This window comes from Lissotriton helveticus, chromosome 8 (genome assembly GCF_964261635.1).
Source record: "Lissotriton helveticus chromosome 8, aLisHel1.1, whole genome shotgun sequence".
NCBI lineage: Eukaryota > Metazoa > Chordata > Amphibia > Caudata > Salamandridae > Lissotriton > Lissotriton helveticus.
Window position 1 is genome coordinate 731,197,635 of NC_136069.1, and position 20,120 is coordinate 731,217,754.

The 20,120-nt window shown below is 43.1% G+C and overlaps 1 protein-coding gene across 4 annotated transcripts in view; it reads right to left on the reverse strand.

The window, feature by feature from the left end:
* ARHGEF7 (Rho guanine nucleotide exchange factor 7) overlaps positions 1-20,120 on the reverse strand; it is a 951,496-nt gene that overhangs the window by 271,987 nt on the left and 659,389 nt on the right. For all 4 annotated transcript variants that reach the window (XM_078657529.1, XM_078657531.1, XM_078657528.1 and 1 more), the window contains 2 exons: positions 17,844-17,983; positions 11,440-11,664 (listed from right to left, as the gene is read on the reverse strand). In XM_078657529.1, coding sequence (XP_078513655.1) covers positions 11,440-11,664; positions 17,844-17,983 — 365 coding nt within the window. The remainder of the gene's footprint in view (positions 1-11,439; positions 11,665-17,843; positions 17,984-20,120) is intronic.

Genomic DNA, 20,120 nt, shown 5'->3' on the forward strand with positions numbered 1-20,120 from the left:
GTTTTGATTTCTTGGGGACCCTTCCTTTATCAGTAGCAGACAGAGTTGCCCTCCTCAAGATGGTGACCTCACAAAGACTATTATATTATTTCGGGATGTTCCCGGGGTGAATCCCAGTAGGGATGTTTTGACAACTCCAGGCATTGATGACGGCATTTTTGTGGTGAACGAGGAGACGCAGAGTAGCACTCAACACTAATGAGACCAAAAGCAGCAGGAGGACTGGAAGTGCCCGATTTTGAGTATTACTATATCGTGGCCCAGCTACAATAGCTCACGTAATGAGTGGCGAGCGGGGTGAGAGGAAGATGCAACAAGGTGATGTAAAGCCAAGCCTGCGTCTCCTGTCATGTGTGGTGCTGAAGCTCCCCATTCAGGAGGGAGAGATGACTACCGAACCAAAAGTAATCTGTAAATGCTGGAATAGAAGCCTGCAGAGGTCCTAGGATAAGCGCCCATATGCCCCGGATATCCCACTGACTGTATGTGAAGCCCTTCCGCGTGGAGGAGACTGGGCAGGACTAGAGGGCTGGAGGTAAGTGGGGGTGTCCACTGTAGGGACGCTATACAAAGAGGGTACCCTGCTTCCCTTCAATGACTTCAGGGAGAGGTAAGACTAACCTGGGGGAGACTTCCTACATACTGTCCTCACAGCAGTGATATATAAACAATGGGGGTGGGGGGGGACTCTTGGAGACCCCTACGTCAGAAAGGTGTCAATATGTAGCAACCGCAGCAGGGACATACAAAGCGGTCACCTGTTTATACAGGCAGCTCAGCCATGAGACACTCCCCAACCTCAGTACATTACACCCGAAATGGAAGGAGGACCTGAGAGAACCAACTGTCGAAAAAACATGGGAAGGGAATTGGTAGAATGAGCAAACAAGGGTACCAGAAACCAGATTCCAACTTGTTCACATTTATGTCTTGAACAGAGCATACCTCACGCCAGTTTCAGTTTCTTGTGATGTCTCTTTTTGTTAAGATAAGGCCCGAATCCTGTAACTTACTTGTCACCTTATTTTTAGTAGTGTCGGGAAACCAATGCAGAAGACAATACCCCGGGGTTGTGGCCACTTCCCTTACTGTCACCTTTGCGAGCACCGTGGTCACTGCACCCAGAAGTATCTTAACAAAAAGAGACATCACAAGAAACTGAAAAGCACAGGGGGTCCTAGCTCGCATAGCAGTATGCGAGGGAGAAGGAAGGTTGCGGGGAGCCAAGAAAGCTGGCAGCGAGAAGTCACTAGAAGCAGCAGGAGAGCGAAGCAGGAGATCATAACCTATGAGTTAGTATGGATTGAGGTGGGAAGTACAGGAAGGGAAGGGGAGCTCCCGCACATATAAAGGCATGAGGGCTAGAAAGCAGCATGCTAGACTGGGGGGGACTTAGAATGCACAACACTCCTCGAGTAAGGATTGACTACTGCTACATATGACACGCCTGGCAGGGGGAGGGAGGGGAGCGGAGAGGTCGTTTCTTTGGCCTCTTGCAAGAGGCAGACAAGACAACGCAGCAGGCTTGAGCACATACCTCAGTAAGGGTCGAAGATGTTAGCGGGCAAATAGTACGGAGGTGAAGGGCACCGGTAGAAACAAGAACTACACAAGCAATGGTGCCACAATATGAGATTAGTCCACAGAGGGGGACACTGGGAGTGAGCGACCATTACTAAGGCCTGAACATAACAATGCCTACATTGGTAATTGTATTAGGACAAGAGGAAATGTTCAATAAAATTAGTTTTTAGAAAACAAAGTGCATTTGATGAAAAAAATGGCATGTTGTGGCTGAGAAAAAAATCGTTTTCAGTTTGAAGAATAGTTCAAAGTACAGAAGGTACTTAAAAACGTCGAGTGAAGGCAAAAACGTCAGAATTAGAAATAAAAATTCTGATAGGAATTTCAAAACTGAAGACCTCAGTGCTCCCGGGTCCTCACTGAAGGAGCTGGTCAAAAAGAACTGACCTAATTACCACCTGTGAGGTACGATGGGGTTTCAGGAGGTCTTAAAGGCAGGGCGCCAGTTTTCTGTTATGGTTTTCATTGCAGCCGATTGGCTAACAATGCCTTCCATTCCCTTGCTTTTTCCTTTCAAATAGAGGGTATGTTTTACACTTTAAAGTTTCATTTTTTGGATCGCTGAAATGTTGAATGGTTGTGGTGCATTTTAAATGAAAGACAACGTAATTTAGGCATTTTTTAGCCTCTATTACTATAGGCTGCATATATATATATATTTTGGCTTCATATATATTTGTGGTACTACGTACATTAATGTATTTAATATGTGCTCCAGGATCCCCGCACATGGGCGGGATTATTCAGTACTTATGACTACTGAAGAATATCCCCTGGAAGAGAAATGTTACTTACCCTGTAATCATGTTTGTGGCATGAAGTGCTGTAGATTCACATGCTGTGAATATTTTTGCCATCTAGTGTTAGGCTTGGACGAGTACTGTTTGTTTTTCTTTGAAGGAAGTCTTTTCGAGTCACAGAACCTAGTGACAGCACTTAGTAGTTGTAATGCACATGGGCATAGGCTCCATGGTTAGATTGTTTTTTCTCCACTTAGAGGGCGAGACTGGAGACAGAGGATAAAGACACAGTAAAGATGACCATGTAAGGCAAAGTATTACATATAACTAAAAGAAAAAATATATCTGCAACAATTGGTGATGAGGGTGGACGCATGTGGATTTATAGCACTACATGCCACAAACCGATGCTTACAGGGTAAGTAATATTTTTTGTTCGAGGCATGTGTGGCTGTACATAGATATGCTGTGCATAGACTAAAACAGTCCTCCCAAAAGCAGTGGCTTAGCCTGAGGATGTTGCAGAAGACTGAAAAAGTGTATGTAGGACAGCATGGCCTACCTTTGCTTGCGGTCAGGTCAGGGCTTTCACACAATAGTGTTTGGTAAAGGTATGAGGTGTGGACCAAGTAGCTGCTTTACAGATATCAGCTGGTGGTAAATTGCCCAAGAAAGCCACTTTTTTTTTGAGTGGAATGAGGTCTGGGTGGGAACGTGCAGGTTTCTTTTAGCATTAGAGTAACAAATCTGTATTCACTTGACCAGCCAACGTGCAACACCTGCCTTGGAGATGGTACACCCCTAGTGTGACTTGAAGTGGGGCACAGATAGTTGCTGAGTCTTACGGAAGGGTTTTGTTCTGTCAATATAATACATTAGCACTCTCTTGAAATCTAAAATGTGTAGAGTGTGTTTCACTACAGTTTCTGGGTGTGGAAAGAAAAATGGGAGTTTTATGTCTGATTAAGATGAAAACTGGAGAACTATGAAGAAAGGACTCGCCTGAGGGAAATGATGGCTATAAGGAAAGCCTTCCAAAAAAAGAACAGCCATATGCAACAGCTCAGTGGTTCAAAAGGAGGGCCCACAAGTCTTGTGTAAACTATACTAAGATTCCAAGCAGGAGGCATCTGGGGTGGGAAAATTAATTGGAGGCTTTCCATGAAAGCCTTAATGACTGGTATTCTGAACAATGAATTATGTTCTGTAAGAAGGCAGCTATAGCAGCCAGATGTAACTGAATGGAAGTGTAGGCAAGACTGGACCTTTGCAAGTGACGAAGGTAACAGACCATGTCCGGCACAGATGCTGTGAGAGGACTGACATTTTTAGGGAGACAATATTGTACAAACCAGAGTTCCTATTTCTGGACTTGCTGATAGGCCCTTTCGTAGTCCACCTCAGGAATGCTCTGATGCTCTAGGCTACAATCGACAACTGGAGTGAGTGTGTGTGCACCCTTTGTATTTGTAAGTAACAGATAGCAGTTGTGTTGTCCGTAGAACTAAGATTGTTTTGGTCTGTATGAGAGGTCGGAAGTCGCAAAGAGCAAGATGAATAGCCAGCAACTCCAGCTGCTTGATGTGGAGGGATTACTTGACAGACGTTCCCTTCTACTTTGGTACTGTACCCTTGCCTTTGCCATTTTTACCCCTGTATCGACACCTATAGTAGCCTTGTGAAGTCGACTGCTGTATGGCTCTTAAAAAAGAGAAAGAGGGTTCTGGGGTAGGGGTTTTAGCTGCACCACAGTACGAGGAACAGGCATCTGTAGTGGTCCTGGATTTTTGTTTTGGAGATGATCACTGATACTCTTCTTAGAGACGCTGGACAAGGTCCACCATCTGATCCCAATGGGTACGGTCATATCGGGAAAGTACACTTATAACATTAGTGATGCTGCAATGAGCAGTAGACTGTGCCACTACCCTTTTACCCTCTGCATCAATATTCTTATTCTCCCGGCCCGGAAGGTGTTCATTCCCTGTCCGTTAGCTCGCTTTTCAGCAGTTTGAATGACAAGAGAATCAGGGGATAACTGACCCTGAATGTATGGTGGGTCAGTGGGGGCAGCGTTGAACTTATTGTCGACTGTTTCACCGCTCTTGCTTTAAATGGCTCTAAAGATTTCAGTGGCCGGTCTAAGAAATCCCTTGAGCATAAGGAGGTACTGTATAGAGCTTTGGGTGGAGAAGAGGGTTTTCATGAGGAAATCATCTCCGTCATATTGCACGTGCATCTCTACCTTATGAAAGGTAGCGGCCCTATGCAGAACACCATGTTACAAGGTGATGTCATTAGGAGTGAGGTATGGATCTGACTCCGCTGGAGGCTGTGTGTCATAAGTCGTCCCAAGGGTCTGGGACCCTGTGGGCAATATGTCAGATCATAAGGGTAGTGGAGGGAAAGCAGGAGGCAGTGGAGAAGCAGCCCTGCCGTGTATTAGCATTCTTGATAAAGGGCTCTACAGGCTGATTGAGGGACTCCTCAAAATTCAACTTCACAAAATTCAACTTCCTCTTGTGAGGAGCTCTCTTTCAGCCCCTGCAGAGGTTTTGCCAGGGTTCCACCAGTGCCCGGTTCGATATTGACCCAATGCTGCTTGGTTTCGTGGTGTTCTTGCAACCACTCAAGGATTGGTTTCTCAAAAACCTCAGAAGCGGCAGAGGACGCAGCTACAAATTGCAGTGTGGATGGACGTTCGCAAGGCGCCAAAGTCTATCTCTGAGCCGAATGCTTTGCATCGAGGTGTCTCGATTCCGAATGCACGGAGGTGGGGTGTCTTGGCTCTAAATGCTACAGGGGAGGTCATCTCCGCTCCAAATTCCTTTGGTCTACTCGCTTCGATTCAGATAGGGGCCAAGCTTGGGCCTCCGGATGCGGCGCGTGAAGTGATGGTTGAAGTCGATGCTCGAGGCCTCAAGGAGCAATTTGGTGCAGAGTTTAATTTGGGATCTAGGTCCTGCTCAGAATAGCCCTGTTGACCATGCCGGAAGGCAATAGCGCACTAGAGGCCTAGAAGGTTGAGGCTGGTGCCTTTCTTTGGTAAGTAGGGGAGGTGATAGTAATCACTGTGGTCTTCAGAGGATACTGGATCCGTGAAGACTTTTCTTCTTTGAGTCAGTGCTTTTCGGTGAGTAAGACACTTCTATTTCTACGTCTACGTCAATTGTTCGAGATCCAACTCCTCTCTCTCTCTCCAAAGAGGTCTATAGTGTCTTCAACCCCTCTTTTGTGCTTCATAAAGGTCAAAGCGATGTGGCCAGCTCTTCAGTTCGGAAGGCACTTTTTATTTCAGAAGCAAGATTCGCAGAACTGGAGTCTTCATGGTGTTTGGGAGACAAACAACTATTGCAGGCTTCATGGAGGTCTGTCCTTGGATACTTAAAATGCAAGTATGGCAGAACATAATTGGAGTTCTTTTCATCACAGAGGCATTCTTGACCTCAGGGTTGGTATTCCAGGAGGTCGTGTACTGGGATGGAATAGAACATTAAGTGCTGGAGACCGACGAGAAAATTTGATCGTTTACACAACCGCCGAGGAACGGATCCGGAGGCAATGCAAGAATACCACGCTGCGTCTAACTGGAGCTCACATCGACTTCTGAACAAGATGGTGGAGAAAAAAGCAATCTAACAATGGAGCTGATACCCATGTGCATAACCACTATTTGTTGGAGTCACTAGGTCCCGTAACTCGAAAAAACACAAGTTGTACACGTCCAAACCCAGTAATACATGGCAGAAGTATGCACAGCATGTGTATCTACAGTCGCACATGCAACAAACAAGCACTCCCATGTAAAGGTACTCCTGCCGCATAGTGACAATTTACGAGGCAACATTGTGTTAAGTACCAACTGATATTCTTAATAAACACCTTCCAGCATAATCCCCAAAATATTCTGAGCTAGAAACCAGAAACTTTCTAGGGCAGAAAGACTTGTAAAGGTCATCCTCTTTCGCTCTATAGTGCCAATGTTGCAAATAGGGGCTCAGCTGTTATTGTTCCACTGGGTTTCTCCTCCCGGTTAGCCTTCTTTTTCTCTAAGAGAATCACTTTTGCATCAATTCTCTCTAATTTGTCTTACTTTTTGTTGCCAGAACCATCATTCATCCTCATGTTCCCCAACAATGGTACCTGCCAGTCTTGCGGCTCTGTGTCTTCAACTGTTTTTACTGCTCTGGTCAGTCGGGCAAAAAAGTCCTCCCTCTTGGTCTTTCTACTGCTTGGTTCTGGAAGGGCACTTTTAGAGCTTTTTCCAATGGGGAGGTCAGAATTTCTCCAACCTCTGGGCAGAATCCTTGAGGTAAACTTACTCAGTTACAGGAACAAGTTGTGAAAGGGTGCCTAAACACTAGATGGCTAAGTTGTCCAAAAAGGGAAACCAGAGCATGTAATCCTATGTTCATAATACTCAGTGGTGTTCCATCAAGCATCTACCATAACCCTGCAGTTATTTCACTACACCATTCAGTTCTACCACTGAACTGGGCCTCCTGAGACACAGTGGTACTCAGATTAACCTGGATGAGCGCCATGCACTGCACCTTCCACTAAGTTCTGAAATGCTCCATTACACAGCATTTGGTGGGAATGTCAAGCTTGACTTTATACACCACCCGCTGTGAACCCCAACATCCTGGCACTAATCTAATGTTCCTTTCTATTAGGTGGGCCCCTCAGAGCTAACGCAGTGCTCTGGTAAGCAATAAAAAAATGAAACGGCAATAATTAATCAGAATGAAATGCAAATGTGTTCATCTTGAATTTTCATGAAAAACTATGCATCGGAGATGAATTTTGCATTGGCAATAATTTTTTTTATTTATATTTATTTATTTATATAAAGTTTTGTATAGCGCGGACATGACCCAAGTGGGTATCAGAGCGCTTTACATGACAGTTGCGAATGACATGGATCGAAAGCTGTGGGAGAAATATAAGGCAGTATACATCAGGAACAACAGTGACATAATGGCGACATTGGACCGTGACAGTGGCCAGTGAGCAATTACGATAAGATACATAAGGAACAACAGTGGCATAATGGCGGGTGACACTGGGCTGTAGCAGAAGCCAGGTGGTAACAGTCAGTTAAAACCAGGCAGGGCGACATAAGGAGCAAAGCTACTAGTTCAGTGTATTGCTAATCAGTAGAGCTTTCACTTCCCCTTTGAAGACAAGAGTTGAGGGAATTGTCTTGTGTCAACAGGTAGGGAGTTCCAGATTCTCTGGGCAATGCCGGAGAAAGAGCGTTTGTAGGTTTTCAGTTTTTTTAATTTCTTTGGCTTAAGGAGCAGAGTGCTGGTGCTCCTTGAGGGCCTGGCGCTACCAGATAGCTCAAGTTTATTGGTCAGGTAGAAAGGGGTATTGACGTGTAGTGCTCTATGGGTTGCACACAATTTTTAATTGGATCCTTGCCTCAAATGGGAGCCAGTTGAGCGCTTTCAGGTCAGGCGAGATGTGGTTGGAATTCCTGGTACCCATGACAAGTCTAGTCACAGCATTGAGAGGTGCTCTGAGTGGGGCTAAACTGAGTTTCGGTAGACCGCATAGAGTAGCACTGCCGTATTCAAGTCGTGAGAGGACTAGTGCTTGCACCGCCGATTTGAAGTCATATTGTGGGAGGTAGGGTTTAAGTTTTCTAAGGATGCTCAAATGGAAGTTTGTTCCTTTGGTAGATGCTCTGATGTGATCTTGCATGTTTAGATTCTTGTCTAGTACAACTCCCAATGATTTAGTGGAGTCAATGATTTGTGGTGTGCAGTTGAGAGCGGTGAGGTTTGTTAAGCAGTTCCCACAGTGGGGGATCACCTAGTGGGTAAAATGAGGAGGAATTCCGTTTTAAGGACGTTTAGTTTGAGGTGGTTGTAGGTTAGCCAGTTTAAGGTTTTGTGCAGGGTACCGCTGAGTGACTGGATATCTTCAGGTGAAGATAATTTCATGTACAGTTGGGTATCATCCGCATATATGTGATAGTGGAAGCTTGGAGGATTGCAGTCAGTGGTTCAATGAAAAGTTTGAAGAGCGTGGAGGAGAGTGAGGACCCTTGAGGGACACCCAGTCTGCAGGGACTGGAGTTGGATAGAGTTTGATTGGATTTGACTCTTTGCATTCTGTTGTGGAGAAAAGAGCCAAACCATTTTAGGACAGTGCCTGAGAGCCCCATCCTACATTCCAAGAGGTTCAGAAGGTTGTCATGTTTGACCGTGTCAAATGCAGATGAGAGATTGAGTAGTATTAGTAGGCAGGCTTCATTCTGATCAAGCAAAGGGAGGGCATTGTCAACTATATCAGTGATGGCCGTCTCAGTGCTGTGTCCAGAGCGGAAGCCCGATTGGAATTGGTCGAGGAGTTGGAATTGCTCAATGTGTTTGCGCAGTTGTTCATGTTCACATTTCTCGAGGAGTTTTGTCACGGTAGGAATGTTTGTGATAGGTCAATAGTTATTCAGGGTCAGCCGTGGGTTTTTTGAGAATAGGGAGAACTAGGCCTGCCTTCAGGCAGCCCGGGACCTCCCCTTGGAGAAGCGAAGCGTTGATGATCTTGGACCAGAGAGGGACTAGGTTTCCTATAATTTTTTTGAAGAAGTTGGGGGGAGGGGGTCTTTAAAGTGATCTGAGGGTTTCAGGGCTGTTAGTATGAGGAGGATGGCCGCGTCGTTGAGTGGCGTTAATTGGCTCCAGAGGCATTGTTTTTGGGGGAGGGACAGCACAACGCAAGGGGAAGGGTGGGTAAAGAGGAGTCAGGCAAGGGTGAGCGTTTGATTAGAGCCGCCTTGAGGTCCGATTCAATCTTATTTGTCTTTTCGAGGAAGAAGTCACCAATGGCATCACAGCTCGGCTGAGGGTAGGAGATGTGAGGTGATTGGCCGGAAGTGTTATTAGATTGTGACTTAACTCTTTTTGGGCTATTTTTGGCTTCATCAAGTTGGGATTTGAAGAAGGTTGCTTTTGCCGTTCTTATGAGTTTATTGTATCTGCTCCTTTTTAGTCTTAAGTAGATCAGTGGATGGAGCTGATCTCCAAGCGTGTTCTGTTAATCTAAGGCTGCGTTTGTCTGAATTTAGGCTGTCACTTAACCATGGTTTAGAGTCTTTGATGGGCTTTCTTTTTAGGTGAAGGGGAACAGTTATATTCAGGGTAGCGAGCATGGCGTTGTTATAGTGATCAGTTAGGTCGTGAACGTTGGCCATGTTTGCAGGGGGCAGTAGGGAAGGAGTGCAGTGAGATATGAGCTCATTAATGTTGGTATTATGGAAGGATCTTTTCCAATGTTTTTGTTTTAGTGTTTGTGATCTTTGGAGCTCAGGCTTTCCAGGATGCGGAAGGTGATATAGTGATGGTACAACCAGTCACAGGGAGAATAGAATAGAGTTGAATGGAGTTGGAATTAGCGATGATTAGATCGAGGATCAAGCCTAGGTTGTGCGTGGGACTGTCACAATATGAGGTTTGGGAGAGATCATCTAGGAAGTTTTTGAGAGTATTAACCGCCTGATCATGTGGATCATTCTAGTGGAGGTTGAAGTCTCCAAGGAAGATCTGGGGGCAGTGTCATCCCAGGTTGGAGGAGATGGTTTCCATAGTGTATTCAACAAAGCGGAGGTTGTCTCCCGGTGGGTGGTAGATGATGTGCAGGCTACAAATGGGTCTATGCTTACTAGTGAAATCTATGCATAAATATTCGCAGAATGAGAGAATAGCTGAGGAGTGTTTTGCTGAGAAAGATCTATGGTGGATACAGGCTATGCCTTCACCAGTTTTCTTAACTCGATCGAGTCTGATAAGGTTGTGGGTGGGCGTGACTAGAATGTCAAGGATGGGGCCTGAGGAGACAGCGAGCCAGGATTTGGTGAGGATAAGGAGGTCAAGTTCCTGAGCCAGGAGGAGATCTGCGAGGTCCGTGGCATGTTTCACCTCTAATCTACAGTTAAGTGGCAGGCTTTTCAGGTGTGCTTTGTGGTCAATAGGCGAGGACTGCGTGATGGAGATCTGCATGAGGTTGTTGAGGTTTGAGGTATTGGTGTTGAGTCGGGGGGCTCTATGCGGGTTAGGTGTGATGCACTGATTAGCCTCTGTGTTGTTTTGTTTAGGCTTTCTCGTTTCAGGGAGATTTATAGGGGTGGATTGTGAAAATCCAGAAGGGGCTTATATGACCGAATGAGGGGCGTTGTACTCTCGGAGGAGGGAGAGAATATCTGGTTCTGATAGCTGATTTTTTAATCTGGCGGGTCTAGATGGGGCGTTGGGGTAGGGGGTGGGGGTGGTATTCCAGCTCTGGCCTGAGGATTTCAGCCCGGGGTAAGTCGGTGGCACTGTGGAAGGGGATAGTGGGATATGGTGGTGCTGGATCAAATGCCGGAGCTCCTGCGAAGACTTGTTGGAAGCGAGATCAAGGGCCAGGTCAGCGGTGGTGTCAATGAGATTTTTAATGGCCGTTTTGAGATTAAGAAATTCCTGGTTTATTTCCTTGAGCTTATTGATTTTGCAATTGATATTTGCACTTACTAAACAGAGTGAACGAGAAAAAGATCTGCCTTCAAGGATGGCGCCTTTAACCTTCTCACTGTATACTAAAATAAAATCCCATGCTACCTAAACATCTAGGAGTAAGCTTCCATCTTATAGTTACAAACAACAACTTAAACAACCACAACAATCTTCTAGTAAAGAAAATTATTTTCCTTTCTTAAAGTTGCAAGTGAAAATAATCCGGTGGATTAGAGATTCTCCAAGGAACAGCAGTTGTTAGGAGGCACTAGGATGCATTTTAAATACAGAAAGTACCCGTCCTATTGTGTAGTGCGCCACCATACCTAGAGCACTGTACAAAATAGCACACCACATCAAAATGAAAAGCTAGTTTTGAGCTTGAAAAGTGGAGGTAGTCGTCAAAGAGTTTAACGTATTAACATAGGTTTGTGATTAATCAAGATAATAACATTGCACAGACCTTATCAACAAAAGCAGTGCAGCGCTTAAATAAACATGCCAATTCAGGAGACTTAAATATGAGTCGATCGCACAATTCGGGATGAATGCCCATAACATCTTTCTCCTATATATATATCATCATACAGCAATATTTTAGAACACCAACCCCATACCTCTTTGTAGCATAATGCAGCTGAAGGTCGTAGTGGGGGCGCAGGCCGTAAACAGCTCAAGCTCCAAGGTTTAGACGTTTTGGGAGGCTCCAGTGGTCCCCAGTTAATTGTGGTGTGTGGTGTTCCGTGATGGGAAGGGTGCGGGAGCGTGTGGTATGTTGGAGTAAGTTGCATCGGCTTGCAGTCTGAGTGCTTGCTGGACGGCGTGACAGGATGCGAGGGCAACTAAAATCACGCACAAGGGAAGAAAGGTAGTCAAATAATACTGAATAGTACCATCAGAATGTATTTGCCAAAACAAAGGCGCCTGTATAGAAACACTCTCAAGTGTCATTAACATGTTGTCACCACCATCAATTCTCAAATTTATCATCTACAACTGACATAACTACAAGCATTGTATTCCTTAAATTAAAATAAGTGAAAAGCCAGGAGGAGACATAAGTGTAATCTGAATACGAAAATGATCAGAAGAAATATATTGAACTGCCTTTTCCGTTTAAAAAAAAAAATGTACACAATCAGATTACAATAATCATTTATTTCCATATTTTGAAGTCTGTAGTACTCAATATGAAAAATATCAATGATCAAAAAGTTGAAAGCCTGATATTTTAGTTTCTTTATTACAGGTCTTCTCATTGTTCGTTTAGGTCAGTGGTGAAATTCCCTTCCTCAATGCATAAATGTACTGGTTCTTTTTCAGGCGAGAGTAAATACGTTTTAAAATTCCTTCAGGAGCCAGCCAGAAGGATGACTGAATCAGGGCTTTTCAATGTATTGCTTTATCAAATTCCCTGTTACATGGACAAGGCTGAATTGATCAATCAGGTTAGCAGGCACCTGTACGTTTTTCCGTATCATATTTATTTTATCTTTGGTGGGAGTACAGAGCAAATCAGGTTACATTAATCTAACTGTATCTAAACTACGATTTGCAACTTAGATGTTTCTTAGCCTGCATTTAGGAAGGGCCTTAAGTAGCTATAGGTGCAAAGATGAAAATCAGGGACACAGTTAACAAACGCAGTCAACAAATTGCCTATAATATTTAAAGTCTAGTTTTTAGTACAGTAGGGTACTGGGAAGCTAAGGGGATGGGAACCACAGAACACGGGAGACAAATTTCTGTTTGCTAAAAACATGAATATACACAATTCTGTATATCAATATAATAGTCGCACAATCCTTTAGAGTTGCTTAATATTTAGGCGATGGTCTAACCTCCCACATCAAGGCCAACCATCAGAAGTGAATCCTCAGCATAAAGTTAAAGCTTAGACCATTCTACAAAAGGATGAAAACAAACCTCAGTGGAACACTACAGCAGAAAGTTGTTTTGCTGACAGGAAGGAAACAATGGGGTGAGAGGACGGGAGAGACATTCTCCATGGCAGGACACAAAGAGAGGCATAGATCCCACGCACCATCCAGAGGGAGCAAAAATTCACAAGATGTCAGCATCCTTATGCAAGTAAGAAAGTCAGAGTCCAAAAATGATTGACTCTCTGAACCTGAACAACCAAATCCTGTAAATTAGACACTACACTGAAAGAAACAAACTAATTGATATCAGTGGGTATAAGCATTTTATAAATATAAACTATCCTGACAAAGGCCCTGAAGTTGCAGGGTGCACACTGTAGAGAAAGAGGCACCACTATAACATCCTCAATACAGGCAATATGTGGAAGTAAGGAAAGAAAGGAAGTCTAAGACATTGTAGGCTGCTGCCCTGCATTTTTAATCAACAGAACGCCATGTTAAACATTCTGTTATCGCTTACTCACCGGGCCCATTTGAAAAGTTAAATTTGGTTGTAAATTTATGTTTACTACCAAATTAACCTTTATTATGCCGATCAGAGGCTGTATTATGCATTGATTGTTTGCGCCCAGCACACCTTTTAAAAGTTGCGTTGGGCGCAAACAATCACAATGCGCCCTATTATGTTGAATGAGCTGCCCCCAGGGCAGCCTAGAACTCGCACGGCTCTGGGGCAGCTCATTCATGTGAAAACAAAGCAGCCGCTCCATGTTTTCACAGTGCAGGCGGCACCTGCCTGCACTTTTAGAGTTGAATAGAGATCCCCTTGCAGGCGGGTGCTGTCAGTGACTGCACCCGCCTGCAAGGGGATGTCTGGGGGAGTCCATGGTACCCCCTTTACAATCCGCAGAGGGCTGCTGTCAGGAGGCACACTGACAATGCGCCACCTTTTAAATGGCGCACTGTTAGTGCGCCTTCTGAGGGCTTCTTTGACTCTGCGCCCACATCTGTAATATGGTGGAGGCGCAGAGTCAAAGGAATTCCCTCATTTGCATACAGCACGCGCCTATGCAAATGAGGGAACACCCTCTGACGGTAGCACTGGCACTTTAAGTGTGCCAGAGCTATCGGTATTATAGAAGGGAATGCATAAGCGTCTGCGCCCCTTCTATAATACCAAAGGGGCCCGGGGCGCATTAAAAACAGTGGGAAGTTGGAATTGCAACGCTTCTTTGCCCTGAAGTTTGGCAATTGCGCATTACCAAATTCTGATCAGAACCTTTCCCTGCCTGGAAATGGTCAAAGACTGACTTAAACCATACACTGGATTAATTCCCATTCCAGGATGGAATGGGTAAGCAATCTTCCCTAGACAACCTTGTCAAGTATGTAGGAGAAGGGCTTTCTCCATGGTAAAAATAGTGTTCCCAGCAGACAAACATAAATAACTAAATATGCTTCTGGTGCAGTTTTCCAGGCAGTTTGTGATACACAAACACGCAAAGAAATTTAAACGTCCACCTGTACTTGTACATTTTTAAGTCTTGCTCAGAGCAGCACTTGAGCGGTCTCTTCGAGACATGTAGTAGTCAGTATATATGCATTAAGTTCCACCCATCTTTACAATTGGCTTCTCTTCCCGTCCTTTGTAAATTATGGCTTTTGATTCGTCAATAGGCTAAGTAGTCCCTCCTTAGTACCTCTTTGTCTTTCTTTGTAAGTGCCCATGAGGACTGGACCTCTAACTGTGGTGCTACGCAGTAGGTTTTATTTATTGTCTTTGAGCACTATTTTCTTAAATGGCAATCTCCTATCTTAAGTACTACATGCTTTCCTGCAATCTGCAACTGCTTGTTTACAATTTATTACTGACAGACGCTCCCTCCCTCTCCTTGGCTACTTTCTCCCCCTCCCTCCTGCTTCTTTATTCTATGCTGTCTGCTGTTAGTTTTACAATGACACCCCCACCCAGCTTTAATTAGTACCAACATTCCTCCCTTCGGTTGCTTGTTTAAATTGCCCTACAGAAAGTTGCAAACGGAGGGTTTAGTAATGCACGAGGGCAGAGAAAGATTAAAGTTGGAAAAACACTTTTTTTTGGCAAACCCACGTTAAATGTAGTTTTCCCCAGTCACCTTTTCTTTCTTAAAAATGACTTCCACAAAGGTGCAGTGTGGCACTTTTGAAAGAACCAGATTATTTATGAAGTGCCCTCTATCCTCCTATGTCCGCAGAGACAGTTTAGCAATGTGTTATAGACATATTGTGTCCAAAACACGCTGTCTCTGCGGACATAGGAAAATGGAGGGCACTTTATAAATAATCTTGTTATGCTTATTACATGTGAATTAACAGCCTCATGCATCTTTCATTTACTGTCACTCAATGCAGTTTTCTGACTTTAATGCACAAGGAGTGTTTTTCTTTAGCACACATTTCAGTTGCTAGAAAACCGAGCTTTAGGAAATGCAAATGTCACTGCTCTGTGAAAGCCAGTCGTTTGTTATTCTTAAATAGAGTTTATTGCTAAACTACTCACAAGCTTTTTTTGGGTGCGCCAGGAAGGAGACATCCTTGATAAGGATCAGCAATCAAAGGCTATGTCTATTTTCAAGAAACATGTGCTGCTTTACTGTTACTATAATACAGCGTGGAAGTTGTGTCGAAATCATCAATTTCTTTTTCAAGAAACATTTACGCGATAATCCCAACGCTAGTAGCCTATCATAAAAAATATTTGTGAAATCTTCAAATGTTTTTTTCTTTAATATAGATTAGCGTTCTGCTTTTGTAAAAATGTTCTTTTTAATCTCTTTATTGTCTAAGGTGTCTACAATATAATTCAAAATCCAAGGGAACACAAGACCTGTAAACAGGGCATATTAGATGTAACCAATACATCTGGACTATCTGTTTTAAGCAAACAACTAAAACCCACAGGTTTCTACAAAAGGACTTCTCCTTTTCTAGAATAACAAATAATTCTACTCACTCAGGAACTATAAATAGGCTAGCTTTCTTTCTAGAAATTGTAAACAAATGTTTTTCTTAAGCTTTTGCGTGATATTTTGACCTTTTTAAAGAGAAGGCTTTTTCATATGTACTCAGTCAGCACTACTGTAGAAAGACAACAAGCATTCAGCGCCACATAAATCGAAACAATGCCACAAAATTCCACACCATACAACATAATTACAATCCACATAATACCACTTAACATTATATAATTCAACTCCATCTAATTGCGTGCTACTCAATACCACATAAATACACTCCACATAAATACACCGACACATAACAATCCACATAAATACACTCCACACTGTGCCATACAATTCAATTCAACATGTTTTCCCTCAACTCCACACAAATCCATTCCACACTACATAATTTAACACCAAACCACATTATTCCACTCCACAGCACATTTCCACTACACACCATATATATTAAATTTAGAACACAGAATTCATCATACCACAAAATTCAACAGCACACCATATAATTAAACTCCACTACATAACAATCCACATCATTCCAATACAATAAAAAAACATCAAATTACTATTCACATAATACAACTGCACACCATGCCACATAATTCCACGACACAAATCAGCGCCACACAACAACGCCATAACAATTCTAATCTAACCCACATAATGCCACTACACACCACATACATCCACTCCAGTCCATAACACACAAGTAAAATATTTACATTTACAACACCAGTACCTATAACTCTTTCTTATTTTTAACACCCAAACACACAGATTTGGAGCTTAGCTCCTAACTATTTGGTCTTTTTCGTCACAAAACGCAACGCTATCCTCACAGTTGCACGCCACACAATTCAACTCCACACTTGTCCAATATACACAACATAATTCAACACAAAACTACATTATTCCACTCCACAACACCATTCCAACACAACTCAACAACACAATTACACAACACACCACATATATACAGTCCACACCACACAAATACAATTCTCACCACACAATTCCACACCATGCCACAAAATTAAACAGCGCACCACATAATTAAACTTCACTACATAGCACTCTACAACACAAAATACCTTTCCACATTACACCCCATAAGACAGAATCCCACTGCACATGATTCCAGTAAACTAAATACCAAATATTTGCTATCCACTTAATTCCACAGTACATCATGCCACATAATTCCACTACACAAATCCTATCCGCACCACACAATTCCAGGCCACATAATTGCACAACTAACTAATCCAATACAACCCACTTAATTCCGCTACACACCACATATATGCTATTTGCAATGCCAATAGCTCTAACTCCAACTAATTCGCGACCGATTGCTTTTTTTGTTAAAAAATATCCCAGCAGTAGAAAAGTAAGGATGCAGTACCTTATATGGCTAGTAGAGGTCTCTTTACAACTCCACAAGGACACCTAGTAACGGCCTGTGATACTGCACCCTTGTCTTGCTTCGTGGATTTTCTTCCGTTATTTATGCTACTGCTGGGATATTTTTTAATAAAACAAAATCCAACAAACATCATCATTTGTAATGCGAATAGCTGAAACTTTCAATAAGGTGAGACCTATTGCATTGCAAATGCTTGTTGTTTGTGCTAAGGGTCCACAAGCACCTGTTATCTCCTCTTGTCGGAACACCACTTAGGAATATATGGGAAACTGGCAGATAGCAATGGCACTGTTAGCAAGGCAAGGGACCCATGAAGCTCATCCAATAAAAAAGCCATAAAATAGCGAAAAAGTTCAATACAGGTCTTAGGTGTATTTTCACAACTATTAATGTGCCATACTATATCTTTCCTCAAAGCCTTCAAATGAAAGGAAAAGGGCATCAAATAGGTTCATAACATTTTAATTATTGGTAAAATAAAATATGTATAAGCCACAAAGTTGGCACATGAAAAGAAGCAAAACAAAAAGCACAAATATACAATCTTGTCTAATGATAAAAATTAGGAAAAATCTTCCTCCTTTAATGCTGGCATAGCCAACACCATGTAGGGAGCACATAGGAGTCAGTGAGTAATCGTTTCCATATTAAGTAATAGTGCGCTAACACTCCAAATGATTCTGGTGATAAATGGTAATATTAAAGGTTCCTACCGTGTGGCATGGCACAGAATGTGGTTTAATTGTAGGGGTTCCCATTGTGGTGTATTTGGTTTGTTTCTGCAGATGATCGACCCACTCATGCAGATCCTGTTGATTGTTGCATGACACTAATATGCGCTCAATCATATTTCCTGGGGTGCAAAGAAAACAATGTTAAATAATAAAACTAGAAGGAAGAGTGTCAAATACAAATTATGAGAAGACAATCAAGTATGATGACTAGCACTGCCCTTCAGCGGTTGTATACCACAGAATAGACTATGATGCACTTACATTCTGAGTTGGGTAAATAGCTACTAAACTAGTGTTTAGGTCTGGCCTAGAGAACTAGGGAGCCAGGGCTGGCTCCCTAGTCTCAAGTTCGCCAAAAACAATTATAACAAAAATATAAACAGTTATATAGGGAATTGGATCAACCCTCTACATCCTTCGGTCAGTTCATCTGTCATTCAGACTTTGCTTCCACCCATCATAGGAAACAGCAATGAGTCAGTCCACTTCTTCACTGAATGAAGGCATTTTGTATCTGCCCAAGTCTACTTCAACGCCAGGGCTCATGGGCAATCTCATCTTTTAATAAATTATTTTATATATTTTTTGATTGGACACATTTCTAAAACTTTTTTTTTCAAACCATATGTGCATATCATTTTTAGAAGGCTGAATTTTTAGTTTTCATTCCTTTCAACATTTCTGGGGGAAAAATAACCAACGCCTCCTACTACACGACAGTAATATGGAGGAGCTCCTCTCTCTTTCTCCCTTCCCCTTGCCCTATTAGGGGGCTCTCCCCTTTTTCTGTATCAAGTATTACTACTCCCAATGGATCTAGAGGCGTTACCCATCCTTGTCCTCCTCTCCCCTATATTCTTTGCTCCACTGGCAGTACCAGTGTACTGTTCATATCAGTCATCCTCAAAGAAACAAACAGTTATTATGTAGGCAGAAGTGTAGCATACGCATCAGAAGCATAGTATGGTCATACATGGTGATGTAATATTTACAAGCTTCCAGGCCCAGGTCATGCTCGATGCAGGTATAAATGACAACAACATCTATTGTTGCCAGTATGTAGATGTCTTTCCACAGATTTTCCTGTACCTTTGACAGGAAATCCATGGTGTCTCTGCAATAGGACGGTAAGTTGAGGACATAGTGACAAAGAAAGTAGTCAAGATAAATGGAAGTGTTCTCGAGGAGGCTTTGATTGGCTGAGATGATCGGCCTGCCTGGAGGGTCTGTGGGATGTTTTTGCACCTTCGGTAACTTATAAAAGACCGGTGTGACTGGTTTGCGCACTAAAAGAAACAGGAACTCGTTTTGACTGAGCAAGTCATTCTCACGCCAGTCATGCAACATTTTGTGATATTCCTGTACTGTTTTGTTGTACCTCCCCAGGCTTGATCTCAGGTAACACCCTGAGAATTCAAGTTGTCTCTTGGCCTCCACTCTGTACTTGTTTATATCCCAAAGGACCACATTTCCCCCTTTGTCAGAGGGTTTAATCACAAAGTTTGTAGCCTGTTTCAAAGACTGAAAACCTTTCCTTAGTGCTGAGGTTAGATTTCTAGCATAGTTGTTGCCATCTTTTTTCCATAGATCCAATAAATCATGTAACACTGTCTCTTGGAATGTATCCATCCCGTCATGCAGTGTAATCGGGTTGAATTTAGATCTGGGTTGGAAATCATTTCTGGATCTTTTGCTGACCTCCATATCCATACTGATTAGCAGGTCCCGATCCGTTTCCCAGGCTCTAGTTCCCAATTGAAATTCCCCCATAGTTGCTAAGGTCTCAATGTCACCCACAGATAATACAGCGTCTGTGGGGGCGGGGGTATTGTCTGTTTGTGTGGTATTTGTTTGACCTCTGTTATGTTTTAAGGTATATAGTTTGAGCAACTTTAGTTTGCGCAAAAACAGAAACAGATCAATGCGGGTTTTGGCAAAATCAAAATTGGCTGTGGGGCAGAAAGATAGGCCTAATTCTAAGACCGATCTTTCCTCAGGGGCGATGATATGGGTGAAAAGGTTTATAATAGAAAGGTTTCTTTGCTCATCCATCATTTGTTCTTCTTGGATCGCCTGATGCCTCTCCCATGTGGCGATGAGTTGTCGCTGGCCTTCGCCCCCTCTCCTGCTTCTTCTCTTTTGTCTTGTTCTTTGCCTCCTCCTTTATCTCTTTCCCGCGTAGGTTTTTTGGTTGCGCTGAGGCTCAGTTGCATAAAACGTGTCCTAATTATTCTTCCTACAGCACTAACCATAATT